We start from the raw sequence: 22,652 nt of genomic DNA, 5'->3' as shown, positions 1-22,652 counted from the left end.
TAGGTATTATTCTGTTTTTAAGTTTAATCTGTAAATAAGTTTTTATAAGCTGTCGACCCCAAAAAACGAGCGTTTAAAGACACAGAAATGGATACAGGCAACTTTTCATAGTACTTCTATTAGTAGAACTGCGTCCAATAGGGGGAAACGTAGTCGGCAATCCACTTTATTCTCCTTAAAGACTAAGTTTTACGGCTCGACAGCTTATAAAAACTTATTTCTGGGTTCTTTGGCTTGTTAGCTGTACATATTGTCACACAGCAGCTTTTAGGCATTATTCAGTTTTTTGTTATAAGCCAGAAATGACAAGGAGGCGGCTTCTCGCAATACAAAGTCAATGGAGACGGTTGGATCGCTTTCCCCCCCGGTGAGCGTGGTTTTCAAATTTGCATAACAGCGCTCTGTCTCTATGCACAAGGTTGGTAATTTGCATAAAACATGCCCAAACCAGTTCCATATAAGGGCTTTCCGCAGGCAGCGCTGGTCCACAGAAGATATTTGAGCAGTTTGCCATAAAAGCAAAAGAGCTCGAAAGGAAATACATGATTATATTTATTATCGGTAAAATTCCGTTTTGCTTTGCCTTTTTTATTTGGGATGTTTTGCTGTCGCTGGAGGAAGCCAGTGCTGTCCACCAACCGGAATAACATTAAATAAGTATTGGATGCATTAACATTGCATATGACATTTAATTAATATAACAAAGGGGCGCATTTGTATCTAAAATTTAAAAAATAATAATAATAAAAAAGTGATTGATGTTTGGACTTCTCATTACATGTACATGACGTTTGCATTAGGCATTAAGCAGATGCTTTTATATAGAGATTTAAAAAGTGAGGAAGGAAAGAGTGAAGATTTGTCATTACGTGCATCTTCTTCTTATTATTATTATATTAATGTATAATATAATGCATATAATAAAAATAATATAGATCATGTATAATAATATATAATACAGAAAATATAATATTATCATGTACATTTTATATATCAACATTATTATACATGTTAAAATTATAGCCAAGTATTTGATTATAGCGTATGTGACTATTACGTATATACGAGTGGTTTTAGGTTGTCTTGAATTTTTGCGTACATTAAGAAGAAATTTTGATACAAAAGTTTTGTTAAATCACGATTTGTTCGTGAAAACATCCGTACGCACATCTCATGCACAAATTTGTGCGTACGCATGCTTAGTGAATGAGACCCACTCCTTTATGTCAAAGTTTCAACCCATAAATGGGTGCAATATGGACAAACCTGACTAATGGTTTAAATAACCTAGATAATGGCAAAAAAGTATTTGATACGACCATGGGTTGAAACAACCCAGTATTTTTTAGCGTATGAATAAGAAGTATTTTTAAAGGGACAGTTCGCCCAAAAATGAAAATTCTGATTGTAACCATTGACTTCCATAGTAGGAAAAACAAATACGATGGAATTGAATGGGTACCATCAACTGTGTGTTCACCATCATTTATCAGATTATCTTCTTCATTATTTATCACAATACTTCTATAATAATTGTTTTCCTACTGTGGAAGTCAATGGTTACCATAATGCTTACCATCATTTATCAAAATGTCTTCTTTTGTGTTCATCAGATAAAATAAATTCATACAGATTTAGAATAACATGAGGATGAGAAAATGATGACAGAATTTTTGGGTGACAACTATCCCTAAGAACCTGAAAGGAGATAGGGAGCAGCGAAGATAAATGGACTTAACACTCAAACTCAAACACAAGATGCCCAGTTTTGCACCACAGCTCAGTGTGTTATATCATGGGTGCTAACTGCTATCCCACAGCTCTAATCTGACAATTTTTCTAATTTTGTGAAAGCAATATTTCTGTAAACATCCTCACCGCACCAATGAAAACTGCCTTTGCAATAATACTGTATTTCATATCTTAAAATGCAATTAGACTTTATTACTTCATAAGGGACCACCAGGGGCTAAACAGATTAATAACAATACATGTGATTGTGAAATGCACACAAAGAAAAAAAACAAATGGCTCTGTGTAGCTATTTGTGAGTGTTTGGGGGGGAAATGGAACCAAATAATTTTTATGTATAATAAATGAGAAAAGGTCATCTGTTTTTTTGTATTTCCTATTCTGATGAAATAAAAAATGATGTGAGGTAAGGATTGCAACAGGAGCTGTTTTCAAAACTTTGTTTGTTATTTTTCTCAAACTTTGACTACATCTGTGAAGTAACCAATAAAAGTGGAATTTGACTCTGAATCATTAAACTCCTTACAGTTTCCCTTCACTAGTCATTTGTAAGGATATGCTGAGCAGAAAGAAAGCCAGGCTCAGGATTTTAATGCCAAATGCATTGCTGTCTATAATCCTTTGAGCTCTTCTGACACACTGACTCAACACCAAGCGTGTGAGGACACAAATCAGTTTTTTGCTGACTAATTCCTGCACAGCAAGTGCAAGTTCCTTTGGAGGAAACTTTGAGCCATAGATTTTTATTATATTTTATCTTTTGTACCCTGACAATAAAGCGATCTAATATCCTGGGTTAATGACTGTAAACCTGTTGGGTTGGATAGTGGGCTGTTTTTTCTGGGTTCCAGTGGTTCTCAAACTGGAGAGGTGCAAAAAGGTGCCAGGGGGGGCTCAAGTTTTATGACATTTTATAGAATACATTCATTTATTATCAAATCTGCGAAATCAAAAATATAGCTACCAACCAACAGCACTACATTGTAAAAGTTAATATTTTTTGTTTAAATCAAATTCTAAGTTTGAGATTGTCTGGAATATTCTTTGGGGAGGGGAGCAAAGGGATGCACCCTACACAGGGAGAGGGGGCGCAAGCCGAAATATTTGAGATCCATTGATTTAACCCAACAGGTTTGTCCCTTTTGACATGACGCTGGGTTGAAAATAAGTGCATACAAATAATTTGCTCTGTTTTGTTTTTTAAAATGTTCTCTGAATTATGATCATAAATTTATAAAAGGTGACATACATAGTGCACAGTTTATACAGTCTCAATAATGAAGTCACAGGGTACTGTAAAAATACTTAAAAGTCACAACAGCAACACACGCTTACTAATGAAACATAAACTTCAAAATTTCAAGAAAGCTCGTATAAAACCATGCAACAAAAAGACATGCAACACAACCACAGAAACAAGAATTATCAACCACTTTCACCATGATGCCAGACATAAGAAAAAAACAGAAAGAGAGAGAGAGAGTTTGCCCAGTAACCCTCTCTACCCTATGTTGGCACACACACACAGATAGCCAGGGGCAGAGTGGGTGCAGACACCCAGCCGAGAGAAGCTGGGACAGGCCAGCTGTCAGGGCAGATATGCCATTATGAAGTAAAGAAAGTGCCCTGGTGAGTCTGTCCACTGCTGTGATCACATCATACTCACACACAAACACACAGAATGGACAGACACAATGACAACACTAATCACATATAATAAAGAAAAGTCTACAAAACTAAAATCAATCTGGTTTTCTTATGCATTATTTTACAGGCACCAAAATAAAAAAAGTTGACTACCTCAGATCTGAGTAATGTGCATGCACCTACGTTCGGCTAACCTTCAGTATCCCAGAATACTCTGTTGCCAGCCTACCTGAAGGCAGCCTGACGGTAGTGTCTGGATGCAGCTCCTGCTCTCCCTTCAGTACCGCGACCGCTTCGGCTGTTACCTCCTGCACGATCCGCGCCGACACTTGCTCTGTGCGACATACACATCCATCAACACATACTGATGAGCAAGGACCCAAGCAAAATATTCACACATACATAACTTGTTTTGCTTGATCATAAATGCAAGGGTGAATTAATCGGTTAAGGTTATGTTTTTTTATTCATAATATTTAAAAAAAAATCCTTGCAATTGACAAAAAATGTGGGGGTTATTGAGCTTTTAACCAATGAGAATGAGGCAATATCACACTATAAGCATTACATCATGCCTCTGCAATTATAAAATTAAGCAGGATTATTAATATCACACTATATTAAAAAGCTTTTTATTTGGCCAAATTCCTAATTTTATGTTACTCTGAAACAGTTAAAGGACAAGTTCAGTACCTCACAGTTAACGCCCTGTTTTCAGACTGCCCCTGACGAAACAGAACGGTCCCGACCGAAATTGGGACATATGAATTTGGACATATGATGTATATTTATTTACAAAGACGTGAAACTCACCGAGTGGTCAGGGGTGTTGACTGATATGCTCACACAAAAATTGCTGCAAAAGATGATTTCCAACAGGTGTTTTAGCATTCGTTGTAAACTTGTGGACCTATTTTTACAAACGCCTCACACCCGTACATTCTTCCATTGAGAGCTTGAATAATAAACACTCCAGCCCAGTTGGTGGCGATAGTCCATCTTTGCCAATTGCAAGAATACAAACAACTCCATTTCCGTTCCCGGCACGAAGTAATACTGTACCTCACAGCACATCTAATACAAGTTAATGGAGTTGGACAAAAACTACGATAAAACCTGTTGGAATGCGTCTTTTGCAGCGATTTTTGTGTGAGCATATCAGTGAACACCCCTGACCACTCGGTGAGTTTCACGTCTTTGTAAACGAAAGTTTAATTCATTTTAGGAAGGATTGTTTCAGTGCACTGCAGCCATTGTAGAGGTGGGAGGTGATACAACAAACACCCGAAAATTCTCAGGCCAGCATCATATGTCCAAATTTCAGTAAAAAATGTTTTATTTCATCATAAACAATCTGAAAACAGGGCTTTAAGTGTAAAATACCGAACTTGTCCTTTAAGTAGTCTCCGATTTAACTTTATTACCAAAAAGCGTCAATAAAGCTACTTTTAAAGCAAATGTATTGTTATTTTGGAGTATACAGTACTGTGCAAAAGTCTAATGCCACTATTAGATTAGCTGGTTTTGCAATGTTATAGACGGTTTCATCGGACGCACGTGATACACGTCTAGATCCAAACTTTACTTCCGGCTTCATTTTTTTAATGGTCTGACTAGTTGCTAAACTGATCTCTTGAACAAATGCCTCGTCGAAAATAACAAATGTTTTGGTTTCCTATACTGTGTTGTTTTTTTTTGCTTGTTACATAAATAAACCATGTTTAAAGTACTTTGTTGTTATTTATTATTAGCGGAGTTTACCGGAAGTTACGTGCGGACCGCGACAGCTGCTTGTTTATGTTGTTACTGCTGAAACCGTCTATAGTGATCATATACAATTGTTTCTCAATCTCTTTAATATAATACATCCAGAAAATTCAAGAAATGTGTATATATTATTAAAAACTGTATAAAAATTATGTGTCAAGATTTTAGGGTAAACTGCCCTTCCACTTGAGCAATAGCAGGAAACTGCAGGATCTCTTAAAGGAACAGTATGTAGGATTGTGGCCAAAACTGGTATTGCAATAACAAAACTTGTGGCTAAAACTGGTACTGCAATCACCCAACTGGTGGCCAATACACAACATGACAACATAAACATCAGTTGAGGGCTGCTACTTTTTAAATGACAAAATCCTGGCCGGACCACTGTTGTCAGTGATATAAGTATTTGAAATGAAAATGATTTCTTAATGTCTAGTGACATATCAGGGCCATTTTATGATTAATTGATATAAATTTCTTACATACTGTTCCTTTAAACCTAAATAAAATTAAATCCTAATTTCTAATTTTAAAAAAAATTGTCTTTTTACTTTATTCTGCTCAAAAACGCTCAAGATGTGTTTAGTGCCAATAGAGGTCACACTTTTTTACACATTTCCTTAATTTTGTATCTTTATAAAATAGATTGAAAAATAAATATGGATGGACATTAAAACTTCTAAAACAACAAGTCTGGTGGTGGTGGCCTAAGACTTTTGCACAGTGCTGTATAACAAAAAATAATTGAATATAATTCTTTATAAATCAAAACAGAAAGCTTTCATTGCTTGTTTCATGTATTCAGTATTATAATGAAGAGCTAAAGCAAAGGGATAAGACAATGAATAACTGCACATTATTGAAACACTAAGTCAATCTCCAGAACTTTCCATTTTTACAAAATGATTCAATGCAATTCAACATCTAATGAAATGAATTTGCGGCTTCCATTCTGTAATTCACCTTTATCTCTGTCTTTTCATAGTGTATTGATTTAAACTCTTGCTCGGGGAAGATACAATGGAGGAAAACAGTCTCTTTAAAAAAAAGAAAAGATAAAAGCTTAAAACGGCAAAGAAAATTGGCAGCACTTTGAGAGAGTAAATCGTCATGGTAACAGCAGATTGGGGCGGTATAAGCGGATACTGCAACCAATTAAGCAGCAGGCTGAATGCAACTCACGGATTGGCTGGCAGCACTCGTACAGGGATAGATTTAAAACAGCGCTATTAAAAATATCCCTCGACTAACACCCTCACAAACAACTTGCTGCTTTTTACAACACACCAGAGAGCTACAGCTTCAGTGGCATCAAATTAGACAAATCCATGCACTGTAGACCTTAAATAAGCATGTACAAGAGAAAAAGCAATGGATGTTTGGTGAATATGCATTTGAGATGCAAGCACGAGGCAAGACTTTCGTTTGATCTTAGTCCAGCTAACATGTGCTCAGACATGAGACTGACACATTAACACAACTGAACATAAACATCGCACTGATCCGTACGTCAAAGCTATAGAGATGCAGAGCGATTAAGGGCCATTTGCTACACCCACTCTCTCTCCGCTGAAAACAGACTGCATGATGGGAGTAGCTTTTGTTTTTTTGTGCACTTTCAGGCACCATTTCCACCCACATTACAGTCCCAGCCACCTCCCACTCACAGACACACACATACACATAAAGGGAAAAGAGTTTTGCGCAAGTCCCATTAGAATAATGTTCACCCACGCAGGTATGACTCAAGGTTATAGTACGCCATCAACCTGCGGTCAGGCCGAGGCCAGCATCTCCACTAGTGGAGGTTCACATTAAAGGAATTGCTCACCCTGAACATTTCGCTATTATGTCTTCCCTCTCATGTTGTTTCAAACTGTATGCTGTTTGTTCTGCAGAACTGAGAAAAAACACTTCTGAAGAATATTCATTGGTTTGTAATGACTACTTCAAAAGGGAACAAACATAAAAATCTTATGCAATGTCCCATTCAGAACGCCACCGACTATAGAGGAGCGACATGATCTCATTGATTTCAATGAAAACTTGGCAACTTTCAGCAACACAAGTGACAGTGACTATTGGCAACAGGAAGTGGGCGTGTCCGGCAACACAACAAAGTTTGAGTTTATGCAAATGATGAGCAACTTTTGGGAGTGACTACCAATGGAAGTGAAGCAGTGGAGTTTACATCCATCTCTCGTCGGTTACTGCTGTGGATGATACTCATTTGTTTATAACACTCAAAATTAGAAAGGCCTCCTAATCAGCCCATTGAAAGAGACGGTTGACACAGGGAGAAAGTCGCTGGTGGTCTTACTGTAGGTTCACAACAGAAGCGAGTTCAACAATTTGCACGAGTAGATTACATACAAAGTCAATGCAAAGACGCGATCAGATGCGATCAGACGCGTCCTCGCGTGGGGCGATCGATGCAAATGACGTGATATGGGCGTGTTTGCCGCAAAAACACATATTCAACTCGAGCGAAAAATTTGCATTACACAAAGTTAAATTCTGCCAGTAATCTAAAGCGAGTAATGCGATGCCCCGCGTTTTGTGTGTACGTAGCATTATGCAGGGTTCACACCAAACGCGGTAGAGGCGGCAAGCACGAGTGATTTACATATTAAGTTAATGCAAAGACACGAATTGGCATCCTGTGGCACGGTACATGCGGATGGCGTGGCACAAATGGTGTGGAACGCGCGAATTGAGCGTTAGGCGCGGGAAATGCGCAAGTTGAAAAATCTGAACTATGGCAGATTTTCGCGCAAGGTTAACCAATCAGGACCTTCCTGTAGTAGTGACATGATTACAGGAAGCGAGCGGAGTCTCAGCGGAGTCGTAGAAGCCCCTCCCATGACGCGAATTTCCGTGTGAATGTCACGAATGACTAGAATTTCACACGTAGCTTTCACGCGCGAATGATGCGAGTAAAGTCAAATGCTAAGGTGTCCAACGAAGCGCGAATTACACATTTTTGCCGCCTCTACTGCAGCTGGTGTGAATGCACCATTAAAGGTCCCGTTCTTTCTTTGTTTTTAAAGCTTTGATTGTGTTTACAGTGCGCAACATATAACATGTGTCCATGCTTCACGTGTAAAAAACGCTGTATTTTTCACACAATTTACTTATCTGTATATAACTGTTTTTACTGTCCTAAAAAGGGGCTGATGTTTTCCTTGTTCTATGAAGTCCCTCCCCCAAGAAATACATATATAGTGTTCTGATTGTGTAGCTTGTTTAGTGTGTTGTGATTCGATAGCAGCTTAGCTTGCCGTTAGTTTAGCTGGCGACTGACGTATTCCTGTGGGCAGAGTTTAGTCAAAAACTGTTCTACTGACATCATTAAAGCAGGAAGTAGAGGGCTGTAGACCAAACCGGCCATTCGCTGTAGTCTGTAAAAGGCGAATTCTGTTCAAGAAAATATATCGCCTGGCAGTGAACTTTGAGCTTTATCATTTTACAGGTATTATTTATGCTATTATAGCAACATTACACACTAACTAAAGTTTGAAAAATGGGATCAGAAAGAACGTGACCTTTAACAGGGAGTCAGACGTGCACACCATCAGCAACTAGCAACGGTAGAGCAATGGGATCTTAATCATTTCAATGGAAGCTTCTCTACCTTCCGGCGACACAAGCAACAGAAAGTGGGCGTGTCCAGCCATGTGACAAAGTTTATAAAAGTTTAACTTTATGCAAATGATGGGAGCGACTACCAATGGGAGTGAAGTAGTGGAGTTTACGCCATTCGTCTTTCATCAGTTACTGAGAGGACGGTTACTCGTATGTTTATAACTGTTACAAGGACAACCAGAATTAGTAACGCCTCCTAACGACCTCATTAAAAGAGACGGGCGACACAAAGCGACAAAGTCAATTAGATAAAAATGCATAAATGTAAATGCCATAAAGAAAGAGCTGTGAAGAGCCTTCAAAACAGCATGCATGGTTATCAGGATACGTAAAAAATAACAATGTTTATTTTTAAGTAAACAGTTAAACACTTATCTTCTAGAAATTTTGTTGCAGTATTAATTTGACAAATATAATTATTCATAATTTCCTGGAAATAAATGTTTACTATATAATTATAAATTTTCCAAAAACAAATTACATAAACTGATCTGCACAGCCAGTATGACTCAACAGGAGGGCAGAGATCGGAGAAAAACAGAATCAATTATAAATTTTTTGCTCTCACACACTTAATCCTTTAAAAAAATTACTATTTGACTATAGATTACTGTATGGCCAATTATTTATCAACTCGTTGTGTATACATGTGCTCTCTCTGAATCTACTTCATTGTTACGCCACGTCTATAAAGTGATGTCACTCAAGATTCACTTACAATGCAAACCTGACCAGTCCATGCCTGTCTTTGTGTCTGGCAGATGAGCTGTGTGTCTAGCACAGCAGCCACCCACCATCCACGCTGTCCACACCCATCTGTATGAGATGTGCTCAGATTGCAGACAGGTTTGCAACCAGCTCACAAAGCTCAAACCATAACAACATGCACCACAATCACACACATTGAAATGTAAAATGTGTTGTACGGTACATACACAGTATGTATTTTTCTCCTTGAGAGCTGTATTTAGAAAAACAAAGTCAGGAATATTTGCATGCATCGATACATCAGTACAGTATAGACACCCACAATCTCCACTACCTGACTAGTCCGATTATGCTAACAAGCTGCTATTTTAAGTGCCGAGATGCCACTTGAACCTCGACTAGAGAGAACCTCCATCCACTTCATTATAAAAATCAAAGCTCTTACCAAAAAGTGCAGTGTCGGTTTTCTGGCTGTCTGGAGGCAAATGCTTCCCTGTGCACCCTGAGTCGTGTCTGCCTGCCAAAAGCAAAGCTGGTGAGGAAGGCGGGGGATGGCTGGTACTCCATGCCAGGACTCCCCCGCCAAAGAGCTGAGCCGTTGCCACAGCAACACATACCCTGGGCCCAATTGGAACGGTCTCCCAACATGCATCGCCTGTGGATTTTGCCGCCCTCGGTATCCGAGTGACACACACACAGTCATGTTAGTGATTCTCTACATCTGTGCTGCTATCGCATGGTTTCATCATGAAGTCTCTATAGGTCAGTTTTATCCAAAGAGACCATTAGGATAAGTCACAGGACCATCCAAGGTTTAAGCGACTTAAGACGACATGGCAGGGGTTAGAAACGCAAAGACGTGCAGACCCAACCCAGTCTCACCCCATGGCGTCAATATTTGACGACACTTGACCATGCGTCAATATGTTGACGCCAGTGTTGGGTGTAACGCGTTACAAAGTAACGCGTTACTGTAATAATATTACTTTTTTCAGTAACTAGTAGTGTAACGCATTACCCGTCTGAAAATGGTAATATTATTACAGTTTTCCCGAGCTAGTTACTTGCGTTACATTCGCCAGTAGCACCTTCATCACACAAGGCACACAACAGAGAAAACAAAAGGGAAGTGGAGGAGGGCGTGAATGGAACAGTGATTGGTCTAAGTTTGGCACGAGGTATCATTTACCATCACCGATTGGTCGACACCCGGTAGCCAGCAGCATAGAGCGGCACACTCAAAGACAGATTGGGAAAATGGAAGCGTCAACAACGGCAAGCTCTTTTTCAGAGGAAGGTTCCCAGCAACAGAAAGCTAGTTTCGACGGGTGGAGATTCAGTCATTTTTTTATTATGTTCAACGGAAGGAAAATAACTTGACGGTGAAGTGCACACTCTTTAATGTTTCTCCGAACGCTGTGCCCCACGTCCGGTAGCGGGTAAGGAAGCCAGCAGTAATTTTTATGTTGTATTAAAATGTGGTGTATTAACGGTGGGTTTTCTTACCGTGGAGACCTTGATGAATGTAAGGTAATGCCACGGTCCCCCGACGCTCATTTCATTGTTTGTTTGTATGTAAACAGGGGTTGCGTGCAGGTTGTTTATCCCATCAATTTTGTGTATCAATTTTACCGTAATTGACGAAGGCCGTGTCTTTAGCTTGAGTGATATTAATGATATTTATTGAATTGATTGTGTATTTATTACTTTGCGGTGTTAAATTGATATATTTATATGTTTGGGTGTTGGATGAATTTGCTGTGCATTGCTGTGTATAGAGGGTGGGTAAATAATGTGCACTAACATCATGGTATCCCCCTGCTAAGAATACAGAACTCTTGGAAGTCTTAATCAGGAAATAATTTATTGTGAACCGTCATTCTTTCATCAGCTGTCCATTTAAAGGTGTCCATCTAAAATGAATTGCAACCTGTTGTCATCCCTGTATTTTGAATGAGTAAATTGTTGTCAAATTTAATCTAATAAAATTGTAACTTTTTATTGATTTGGGAGTTTTGTGTTTGGATGTTTTCTTGGCCGTGGCTTGCCCAAATAAACATTCTTGTCCAGAAAAAAATGTAACTAGTAATATAACTAGTAATATAACTAGTTACTTGCTCCAGGGAGTAATAAAGTAAAGTAAGGCATTACTATTTTTGAGAGTAATATGTAATAAGTAATATATTACTTTTTTGAGTAACTAGCCCCAACACTGGTTGACGCGGAGGGTATACCTTTCGCGTCATTTTTTGACGAACTGGGGACTTCAATACTATTAAGTCCGTTGCATTCTCTTTCCTATTTTCTTACCATTTTCTACCATTTTCGCGTCGGTTTAGGGTTAGATTTACATAATGACATCCCTACCCAAACCTTTCCCTAACCCCAATGCCAGGCGACAACTGTTTAATTTCGCGTACCTAGTGGTATTGAGGTCCCCAGTTCGTCGGGGAATGGCGCGAGGGGTGTGCCCTCCGCGTCAGCATGTTGGCGCGTGGTCAGGTGTCGTCAAGTGTTGACGCCATGGGTGTGAGACCGTGTTAGCAGACCTCCAAAGCTTTACTAACCCAGATGTTTAACAAGTAGATTAAAACATTCCTATAGAAACTAGAGAGTACATTCAGGTCACTGGTCTTCTGTTAACACTAAAAGAAAATGTGAGTGGGTGTATTTTTGTGAAGTGTTGATTCACATTAGTGTAATACAATGGTTTTTAATAAGAATAAACTGTGTAACAAATACTACTATGATGCTTTAATACTTTATAATTTAAAAACATGTTGTTTTTGTTTTGCATTGCAGTAATTACAAAATAAATTGTCATACAGAACAATACAAAAAAGTTCTAACAATAGACATCATTGAAAAGATGTATTATGCTAACAAGTGGGCAAATAGCCTTAAAGGAATATTCCATTTTCTTAAAAGAAAAATCCAGATAATTTACTCACCACCATGTCATCCAAAATGTTGATGTCTTTCTTTGTTCAGTCGAGAAGAAATTATATTTTTTGAGGAAAACATTGCAGGATTTTTCTCATTTTAATGGACTTTAATAGAGCCCAACATTAAATACTTAACTCAACACTTAACAGTTTTTTTCAACAGAGTTTCAAAGGACTATAAACAATCCCAAACGAGGCATAAGGGTCTTATCTAGCGAAACGATTGTCATTTTTGACAAGAAAAATAAAAAATATCCACTTTTAAACCACAACTTCTCATCTAGACCCGGTCGTGATGCGCCAGCGTGACCCCACGCAATACGTCATGACGTCAAGAGGTCACAAAGGACGAATGCGAAACTCCGCCCCAGTGTTTACAAGTGTGGAGAAAGAGGACCGTTTCTACGTTGTTGTATGTCAACTGATACTAATTAATGTCTTTGTGGCAGTTTATTGTTTACAATGGTCCGCAAATGTGCGTTTCATATATGTTACACGTGACCTCCCTACGTCACTACGCATTTACGTTAGGTCGCGCTGGACCGGACCTAGACGAAAAGTTGTGGTTTAAAATAGCCTATTTTTTATTTTCTTGTCAAAAATGACAATCGTTACGCTAGTTAAGACCCTTATGCCTCGTTTGGGATCATTTATAGTCCTTTGAAACTCAGTTGAAAAAAACTGTTACGTGTTAAGTTAAGTACTAAATGTTGGGCTCTATTAAAGTCCATTAAAATGAGAAAAATCCTGCAATGCCCTCCTCAAAAAACATAACTTCCTCTGGACTGAACAAAGAAATACACCAACACCCTGGACGACATGGTGGTGAGCAAACCATCCGGATCCTTATTCCAAGAAAATAGACTACTCCTCCAAGGTTTACATCTCTGCCCATCCTGTGCACCACTCCAGAATGCCACATTTTAAAAAACATCCTCTTTAATTCAAGCCAACAGCACTGTGGCCAACAATACATCGCTCTTTTCATCCTCAAGTCTCCGTTTTTTTTATGCAAAGCAATGTCATATGTCACTGAGCCAGCGTCTCAGTCTAGCACCTCTTGTGTCTGAAGAGCCCTCTTGTGTAGAAGCCTGGCCAACACTTTTGCTTATCACAGTGGAAGTCGCTCTCTGCCCAGAGGAAAATAAATACTGATAATAATATGTTTGTGCATATTATATCTGACTTTCAATGATCTGACTGACTTCTGATTTGAAAGTCAGGTTCATACAATGTCAGAAAAAAATGCAGACCCCTTCATAAAGTACACATTTGGACCTAAAGAGAGCATAGTAACTCAGAGGTACATATTGGTACCAAAAAGTGCATATTAGAACCTCAAAGGTATGGTAGCAAATATGGTAGTATATATATCTGTACCTTAATGGTACATATTAGGACCTTTTTAAAAAGGGGTACAGCCCCAGTGAGAGCCACCACTGGCTGAAATACAAATCATTATTATTAGCTTACCGTTATGAATCTGGGTAAGGAGCTAGTTTTGGAAAATGACTTTTTATGCATCTGCACAATAACTCATTTTTAACCAAAAAGTTACCGATTGCGCTTTAAAGCGTCCATAACACACGCTGTTTCTGCGTATCTGATGTTAATCTGGAGTACCTATAGAGTAGTATTACATCCTTCATATCTCTGAAGAGTCTTTAGTTTTATCAGATTTATAAAAGACAGATTAGCTTTACAGATTCTTTCCAATAACGTATGAAAAATTCGGAAGGAGGAGTTACGAACTGCAGGTGGAGCGAGTCACGAGTCAACACTTTATACAACACTGACTGGATAACTTATGATTCACTACATGTTCGTGTCATTAATATAATATGCATGCGCCTTTTCCAACATAACACAGAAGTCTTACCGCATGCAACTCATGACCCGATTGGGACTTTTCAATGAAATCCAGCATTAAACAAACACACACACACGCAAAACTCCACTGCTACCTCGGATAAACAAACTATATTCATTGTTTCCATAATGCTGACTTTCTTCGCCTTACATCCAAAAACACACTTCTTCTTTCGTGCCATTGTTGAGTTTGATATAAAACAAAGCTGTCGCGTGAAGTGATGCCTGTAACTTAGCTTCCTCGGTTCTTGCTCTCCCGATGATTGACGTGTGGGCATGGTTTTCTAAAGGGGCTTTCCGAAACTTGTACGAATCCTGGCAAAGTGCGTAACTTGTGTAACACGTCCAACTGCTTTTTTAACACTTTGCATTTGTTTAGCATGAGAAAACCAACTCTGTGTTAATAAGTCAGAAAGCATGACATACTGTTGAACCCCCCCCCCCCCTTTAAAAAGATTTCAGTTGTTTTATGCCCTGGGTACAGCTCCTAATGGAGACATTATCCGACTTGTCTTCTTTAAAACTAGTCTTTGCTCATGTCACAAAAACTACAAAAATATCACAACATAACTGCCTGGCATGATTTATTAAACACAAAACAGGTTAGTCATACCACGACAGGTTTATTAATGACAAACGCTCCAGTGAGGCTAACCCTAATGCAACCAGCCCTGGTTGAATGATGGTTAGCGTTAGCATTAGGAATTCCTTATCCATCACTCACTGTCAAAGATTGGTGTGGGTTCTGCCCGACTTGATGCTGTATTAAGTATTTATGGTGGGGATGGGGAACTGTGCTGATTTATACAGCGGACAGAGATTACTGGAATGCGAGGGATTTAATCAAAAAATAAAAAGGCAAGGAAGTTTTAAAATGGCTTGAGTAAATCCCAGTCAAAGATACAGAGGGGAATTCACTATAATTAATTGCACCCACTGATAACTTTATTTTCCTCGTATGCTGCTTGTGTTGTTTTAGCATTCGAGTCACTAAAGTAATTACGCAAATCGGGTAACGGTGTAATCATAGCCATAAAATCAATGCTGAAGATAATTTTCACAGCACAGTTCCTCATCTTGGAGGTCGGTTGGGAGCGCTGCCATAGGTTGTGGATTACACAGCATACTATGACCGTTCTCTAAATCGAAACGCTACAGCCTCCAGGGGTCGCATTTCTAAGCTGCATACTTTATCAATTCAGTATATTAACAATTATAAAGCTGACTGTAACTCTTAGTTACTCGTAAATTGTTGCAATATACTTATGACTCGCAAATGTAATGCTCAGTTAACTTAAATAAACCAGGCTTGATAATACATATGCGACCAGCCTTCGGATTGAGAAACGGTCTAAGATCATCTGGAATACTTTGTTGGGTTTGTGCAATGCAGATACTGCCAGAGTAACTGGACTGCAGGTGGTTAGTAAATGAGACGATGTGCAGCAAAGCAGTCCCATTTACTGAATTTACCCCGCAGTTTCCATCTATGTCAGCTACGGGAAGCCAGGTGAGCTGTCAAATGTGTGATTGATTATGTGCAGATGTCTATAAGCAGAGTGCATGTTAGGATAACCTGTTATGTGTTTCTCTCTCTCTTCATCTCTGTAGCCATCCCTTTCTCTAAATATTTAAATTTGAACATTTCTGCTGATGTGTGCCATTCCTTCTTGCTTCCTTAATAATATAGATTCATTCAGTACAAGTCTATCTCAAAAATGTGCTTTACTACTTCATGACTCATTAAAATCCCAGTTGAGAAATAAAAGATTTTGTCGATGTCATAAACATGCACTTAGATTCTGTAGTCAAATGTGGAGAAACAAGGTTTCAATAGGCACCAGTGGTGGCTCATGACTGCTCATCCGAGGGGCACCGATTCAAAATAAGTGTTCGAAGTGTCATGTGTGTTGCTTGCGTTTTAAAAATATGTGTTTGTTGCGTCATGTGAACCATGTGCATAGCGTGTTTTGTCAAGGTGGGTGCCTGCTGCACACGCGTCAAAACCGTTTATGATAAAAGAGACGCTCACGTTCACAAAATACATGCAAGACAGTTAACAGTAAACTCTGATTACGCATGAGGATATGCGAGTATCTGGCAAACGCGAGCGTCTCTTTTATCATAAACCCTTTAGACGCGTCTGCAGCAGGCACTTGTTTTGACAAGACGTGATGCACACAAGATCTCTCGACGCGCAGAACACATATTTTATAAAAAGGAACCACACGCATGACGGGCTACATACATGTTGTGACAAACTTTGCATCGAGCGCCCTCAAAAAAAGAAGTCAATGGCCGGCACTGATAGGCACTTATCCAATTCATCCCAGGAACAAACTGCATGACTGAAATATACTCTTACTGTTAGTTAACCCTCTGGGGTCTAAGGGGTTTTTAGGGCCCTGGGGAAGTTTTGACATGCACTGACATTTGTGCTTTTTTCAGTTGCTTAAAAACATATTAATGGCAAAAGTCTCATAACACTGCGTTCAGCACAAACTGGGCTACAATATCATATAATCAACATGTATGTACATGTTTGTATTTTTGAGAGAAAAATGTTTATGCGTGGTTTTTCAAAAAGCAAAAATTTTAAGTCACTGATATAAGTCCACAAAATTAATTCTAAACATGTTTTCCCAAGACTTTTCAAAACAGGATCTAGTAGTCTAGAGTTTTTTCTTCAAAATGATGTGAAAATCATTCGGCCTACTCGTTCACATAAAGCAAGATATTGATTCACAATTTCTAAGACACTTTTGCTTGGGAAAGGCTGTATGCGTGGAGGCGGGAAAGCTCTTGAATAATCAGTGATTGACAGCTGAGAGACAAAAGGGTGACATAATGAGCCACAAGAGCCTTGTGGGGATGTTCAACAGGAATGTAACTTTCTCTGTAGTAAAACCATGATGGTTTACTTTTCAATTTAAATGTAAATACACACACAATATATATATATATATATATATATATATATATATATTACATTAATTTCACATGTAGGCTATAAGTTACCTTTTAAAAACCATAGTAGCCTAATCAAAGTGGACACAGGGTTTGTGTGCAGCAAAAAGCTCAAAAGAACAACTGCCTATCGTTGTTTGGACTCTTAGTTGTGTTTTTGTAATCATTATAGTAGAAACACAACAAGGGACAAGCATGATAAACTTGCACGATAAACTTGCTCAATGTTTGTTTACAGCCGCCGCCATTACCTCACGTGTTGCTCATGAAAGCAGTCGGCTTGTGCATGCGGCGCTGCAAAGATCGACAGCCGGGTGACGTCAAACTACCGCGAGAGTGATCCGCGAAATCATATGGAAGAGTTTGCTTTTAAATCGCTCTCGCGAAACTCTGACATCATTCGGCTGCCGGTTCTTGTGGCGCCGCATTAAGTCGAACAAGCCTATTAACTTATGTGTGCACATGCGCGTGAGCCTGTGTTTAATAAACGTGCTGTGCGGAGATATATGCTTAGACGCAACTAAATAAGGATTGTACTGTTTGCAGTCGCGTATTTTATAAGAATACCAAAAACCGCGTCGATTTCCTGACTCGCGTGTTTGTGCATGCGTTTCCCATCGCGTGAACTGTTTGACGGAAGACAAAAAAAACACTCGCGTCTGGAGATAGTGACACACATACGCAAGTAAATAAGGATTGTACTGTTTTCAATCGCGTATTTTATAAGAATACCAAAAACCGCGTCGAGTTTCCTGACTCGTGTGTTTGTTTATGTGTGTTCCCCTCGCGTGAAATGTTTGACGGAAGAACAATGAAAACACTCGCGTCTGGAGATACTGACACACATACGCAAGTAAATAAGGATTTAGATGTCATGTTTTGGTGCAATCGGATGAAACAACAAGGAATGGAGAGACTGGGTTGTGGACTGGATTGCGTATCCATTGACTGCAGGAGGCAAAAGTTATGCATATGGATGTCTCTGCTCATTCACTTCAATGGCGCGGGGGCGTGGCGATCTCTTCTCATTACAGATAATCAGGTAACATTAGAAAGACGGTCCCTCTCCTACTTCTCATGCAGTTTACACCGAATGACAATATATGTTTTCGATCTCACTTACATCATTTAAAAGCTGACATTCCAAGCATTATGTAGACATTTATCTTTTGTTTATATGACATGTATTCGTGAAGTTACAGTTAATTTTCTGACGCGTTTCTGAAATGGCTTCACTGAGGGAGAGAGAACAAAACGCGCATCATGTTTATTTTCTTAATTTTGCGAAAAGCACAACATTCTGTTTTTATTGGGAGTGGACAGAAAAAAAACTAGACACTTTAACATTTTAAATGATGTATAAATCATATCTGTATGTCCAAAATCAGCAGAGTTATCCAAGTCTCTTTACGGAGTGATTGAAAAATAAAGAGTTGGCGGCGCCCGCGCCGCAGCCGACCCCAGAGTGTTAAAGCAACACTATGTAGTTTTTTTCCCTTTAAATAATGTCTCTAAAATTATTTTAGTGATAGAACAACTTTTAACTGGACAAATTTTACTGTTGCTGCTACCTGAGCAGCCTCCTAGCTGCTACAAGCACACTCTGAAAGTGGCAGTGGAGGGTAGAGCACACAGCCCCGCCCCTCCCCCTGCCTGCAGAAGAGTGTCTGATAGCAGACACTGTTACGCTTTTCAACCACATGGGGGAGCTGTAAGTCATTTTTACATGGAAACTACATAGTGTTGCTTTAAAATACATTCATTTGTATCTATGTTATAGCAAAATGTGGAATGGGGTAGGCATATTTGTCATAAAAAATTAGGAAATCTAATGGGCATAACAGGAAAAAAAACTTGACATTTTTTGACTTTTAATTTTGGGGTAACATACTATACTACATGAGTCTGGCAATTTTTGTGAAATTTGCCATCTATATTTGCTGTAGTCAAGCTCAAGCATGTTCTTATACCCATACAAATGTACAGCACCACTGGTATTGTTTGCCTCTCTGTAATAGGCAGTTAAGGTCCATCATTAAAGTGGTAATTAACAGCACCTCTCCCTCCCTGTGAGCAGGGCACACGGCAGCATCTCTCGCTATCACAGGGTTGCCATGGCAGCTGCTGCCCTACAATTTCCTCTGCCAGACCTTAGTTCAGCATCCCTACAATCTTTCCTTTTACATTTTTTTGCTGACACGAGAAAAGCACCACCTCATTTTCTTCCTAATAAACCCCTGAGGCCTCGTACATACCCAGACAGAGCCGCTCAGGCTGAACTTCCACATGTCAGAGAGTCTAGTATCGAAAACAAGATGATACCGTTTCGGAGATAAGCTTGCAAATGTACGACACGGCTGACTTTTAAAATCGTAACACGGTCTGTTATTAACCCTCGTTTATTATTGCAATGGAAAGAACGAGAGATAATTGTTCACTCTTGGTTAATTCATTCACATTAATAGCTGTCGTACAAAATGAAGCACGGGGCGCTCCATTCCTGCTGGAGCTGGGTAATATGCAAGTAGTCTTTATATTTTACATCATTTATTTTGTGCTATGGTTAGCTGTCTATCAAATATTCACTGACAGGTCAAATTTTAGATATCTGTGCTATGTTTGGACGGCTATGAGACATCTTTTAAATGCAAAATTGCTTGTTAAGCTATTTCAGCACACTCTTCGCTAAACCAGCACATAAAAACACAACTGTGCTGGTTGTATTACAGTATATACACTGTCAAAAATAAAGGTACAAAGCTGTCACTGGGGCAGTACCCTTTAAAAAAGGTCCTAATATGTACCATTTAGGTAAAAGTATCTTTGAACTGCCAATATGTACCTTTTGAAGTACTCATATGCACTCTTTGGGTACAAAGGTGTACCTTTTTGAAAGGGTACTGTCCCCGTGACAACTTTTGTACCTTTATTTCTGAGAGTACTGAATCAATCAGAACACCTCTTTATGTGTGTGCGGGCAGCACTTATTTCAGGATAGACAAGACTTCTTGACGTCTATCCTCCCAGTAAAGTCAGCATATGAAAATAAAGTTTTTGGAAATGAAAGTACAGAAAGCCACTGGAGCAAAAGTAAACAATCCCAGACAATGAAAAGCAATTACACCAGTGGAAGTTTTACTGCTATTCATTCAATAAAAGTGCCAAACACCATTTGCTAGTTCTTACCCGCAGTCACAGCGTGTCCAGAGGTAAAGTCTCCGTTGAAGCCGTTCTCTTTGGTGTAGGAGGAGGCAGAACCAGCGTGGGCACCACCTGGCTGGCAAGCCCTATAGGAGAAGCCATTCTCTCCATGTCCACCTGGGGAGGATGAGCCCTGGGCTCCCGGAGATGACCACTGGGGGGAGCTGTCCTCAGGTTGCCGACCGTCTGCCATCTGAACCAGAGAGGAGGGGGTCACTCCTTACTCCTAAAAAGTAAAAAATAAAAATGCTCAATCCGCTTGTTAATTTATGACGTAACAAGTACCGTTTCCTGGTCCAAGCCTCATTTCAATTAGGACTATGCATTTAAACTAATCTTTTATACATTCACAGATTAGACTGCATTCTCTAGGCTCACGGCATCCATGAAAATATTTTACAGATTTTTAAAAGACGAACCGCTGTCTGGTCATCTGCACGTAATTTAGGGGGACCATTTTAAGTGCCATATAGCCCCTATAGCACCTGTTTATAACCATATTGTGCTCTGTAGAATCATAAGTGGTGCTATATGCCCCCATATGCTTCTTCATAGGTGCTTTATGGTGCGTTCACACCAGACGCGGAAGAGGCAGCAAGCGCGAGTGATTTACATGTTAAGTCAATGTAAAGACGCGAATAGGCATCCTGTGGCGCGGTAATGCTACGTACACACCAAACTCGGGGCATCGCGTTACTAGATTACCAGATTGGTAAATATTTTACAGATTTTACAGATATTTTAAAAGACGAACCGCTGTCTGGTCATCTGCACGTAATTTAGGGGGACCATTTTAAGTGCCATATAGCCCCTATTAGCACCTGTGTATAACCATATTGTGCCCTGTAGAATCATAAGTGGTGCTATATGCCCCCATATGCTTCTTCATAGGTGCTTTATGGTGCGTTCACACCAGACGCGGAAGAGGCAGCAAGCGCGAGTGATTTACATGTTAAGTCAATGTAAAGACGCGAATAGGCATCCTGTGGCGCGGTAATGCTACGTACACACCAAACTCGGGGCATCGCGTTACTAGATTACCAGATTGGTAAATATTTTACAGATTTTACAGATATTTTAAAAGACGAACCGCTGTCTGGTCATCTGCACGTAATTTAGGGGGACCATTTTAAGTGCCATATAGCCCCTATTAGCACCTGTGTATAACCATATTGTGCCCTGTAGAATCATAAGTGGTGCTATATGCCCCCATATGCTTCTTCATAGGTGCTTTATGGTGCGTTCACACCAGACGCGGAAGAGGCAGCAAGCGCAAGTGATTTACATGTTAAGTCAATGCAAAGACGCGAATAGGCATCCTGTGGCGCGGTAATGCTACGTACACACCAAACGCGGGGCATCGCGTTACCTGATTACCAGATTGGTAAATATTTTACAGATTTTACAGATATTTTAAAAGACGAACCACTGTCTAGTCATATGCACATAATTTAGGGGGACCATTTTAAGTGCCATATAGCCCCTATTAGCACCTGTGTATAACCATATTGTGCCCTGTAGAATCATAAGTGGCGCTATATGCCCCCATATGCTTCTTCATAGGTGCTTTATGGTACGTTCACACCAGACGCGGAAGAGGCTGCAAGCGCGAGTGATTTACATGTTAAGTCAATGCAAAGACGCGAATGGCATCCTGTGGCGTGGTAATGCTACGTACACACCAAACGCGGGGCATCGCGTTACCTGATTACCAGATTGGTAAATATTTTACAGATTTTACAGATATTTTAAAAGACGAACCACTGTCTAGTCATATGCACGTAATTTAGGGGGACCATTTTAAGTGCCATATAGCCCCTATAGCACCTGTGTATAACCATATTGTGCTCTGTAGAATCATAGGTTGTGCTATATGCCCCCATATGCTTCTTCATAGGTGCTTTATGGTGCATTCACACCAGATGCGGAAGAGGCAGCAAGCGCGAGTGATTGTTAAGTCAATGCAAAGACGCGAATAGGCATCCTGTGGCGCGGTAATGCTACGTACACACCAAACACGGGGCATCGCGTTACTAGATTACCAGATTGGTAAATATTTTACAGATTTTACAGATATTTTAAAAGACGAACCACTGTCTGGTCATCTGCACATAATTTAGGGGGACCATTTTAAGTGCCATATAGCCCCTA

At 39.6% G+C, this 22,652-nt stretch overlaps 1 protein-coding gene across 25 annotated transcripts in view; it reads right to left on the bottom strand.

Annotated features, from left to right (window-relative positions):
- map2 (microtubule-associated protein 2) overlaps positions 1-22,652 on the bottom strand; it is a 137,310-nt gene that overhangs the window by 44,093 nt on the left and 70,565 nt on the right. For 21 of the 25 annotated variants that reach the window (XM_055214523.2, XM_055214526.2, XM_055214525.2 and 18 more), the window contains 2 exons: positions 20,487-20,727; positions 3,629-3,733 (listed from right to left, as the gene is read on the bottom strand). In XM_055214523.2, the coding sequence (XP_055070498.2) occupies positions 3,629-3,733; positions 20,487-20,694 (313 nt within the window). In that variant the 5' untranslated portion in view covers positions 20,695-20,727. The remainder of the gene's footprint in view (positions 1-3,628; positions 3,734-20,486; positions 20,728-22,652) is intronic. The other 4 variants (XM_055214531.2, XM_055214538.2, XM_055214539.2 and 1 more) reach the window with 1 other exon arrangement.

Source organism: Misgurnus anguillicaudatus, chromosome 17 (assembly GCF_027580225.2).
Source record: "Misgurnus anguillicaudatus chromosome 17, ASM2758022v2, whole genome shotgun sequence".
In the NCBI taxonomy this organism is placed as follows: Eukaryota; Metazoa; Chordata; class Actinopteri; order Cypriniformes; family Cobitidae; genus Misgurnus; species Misgurnus anguillicaudatus.
Note: the sequence above shows the minus strand (reverse complement) of the source record. Positions and strands in the feature narration are given on the sequence as shown.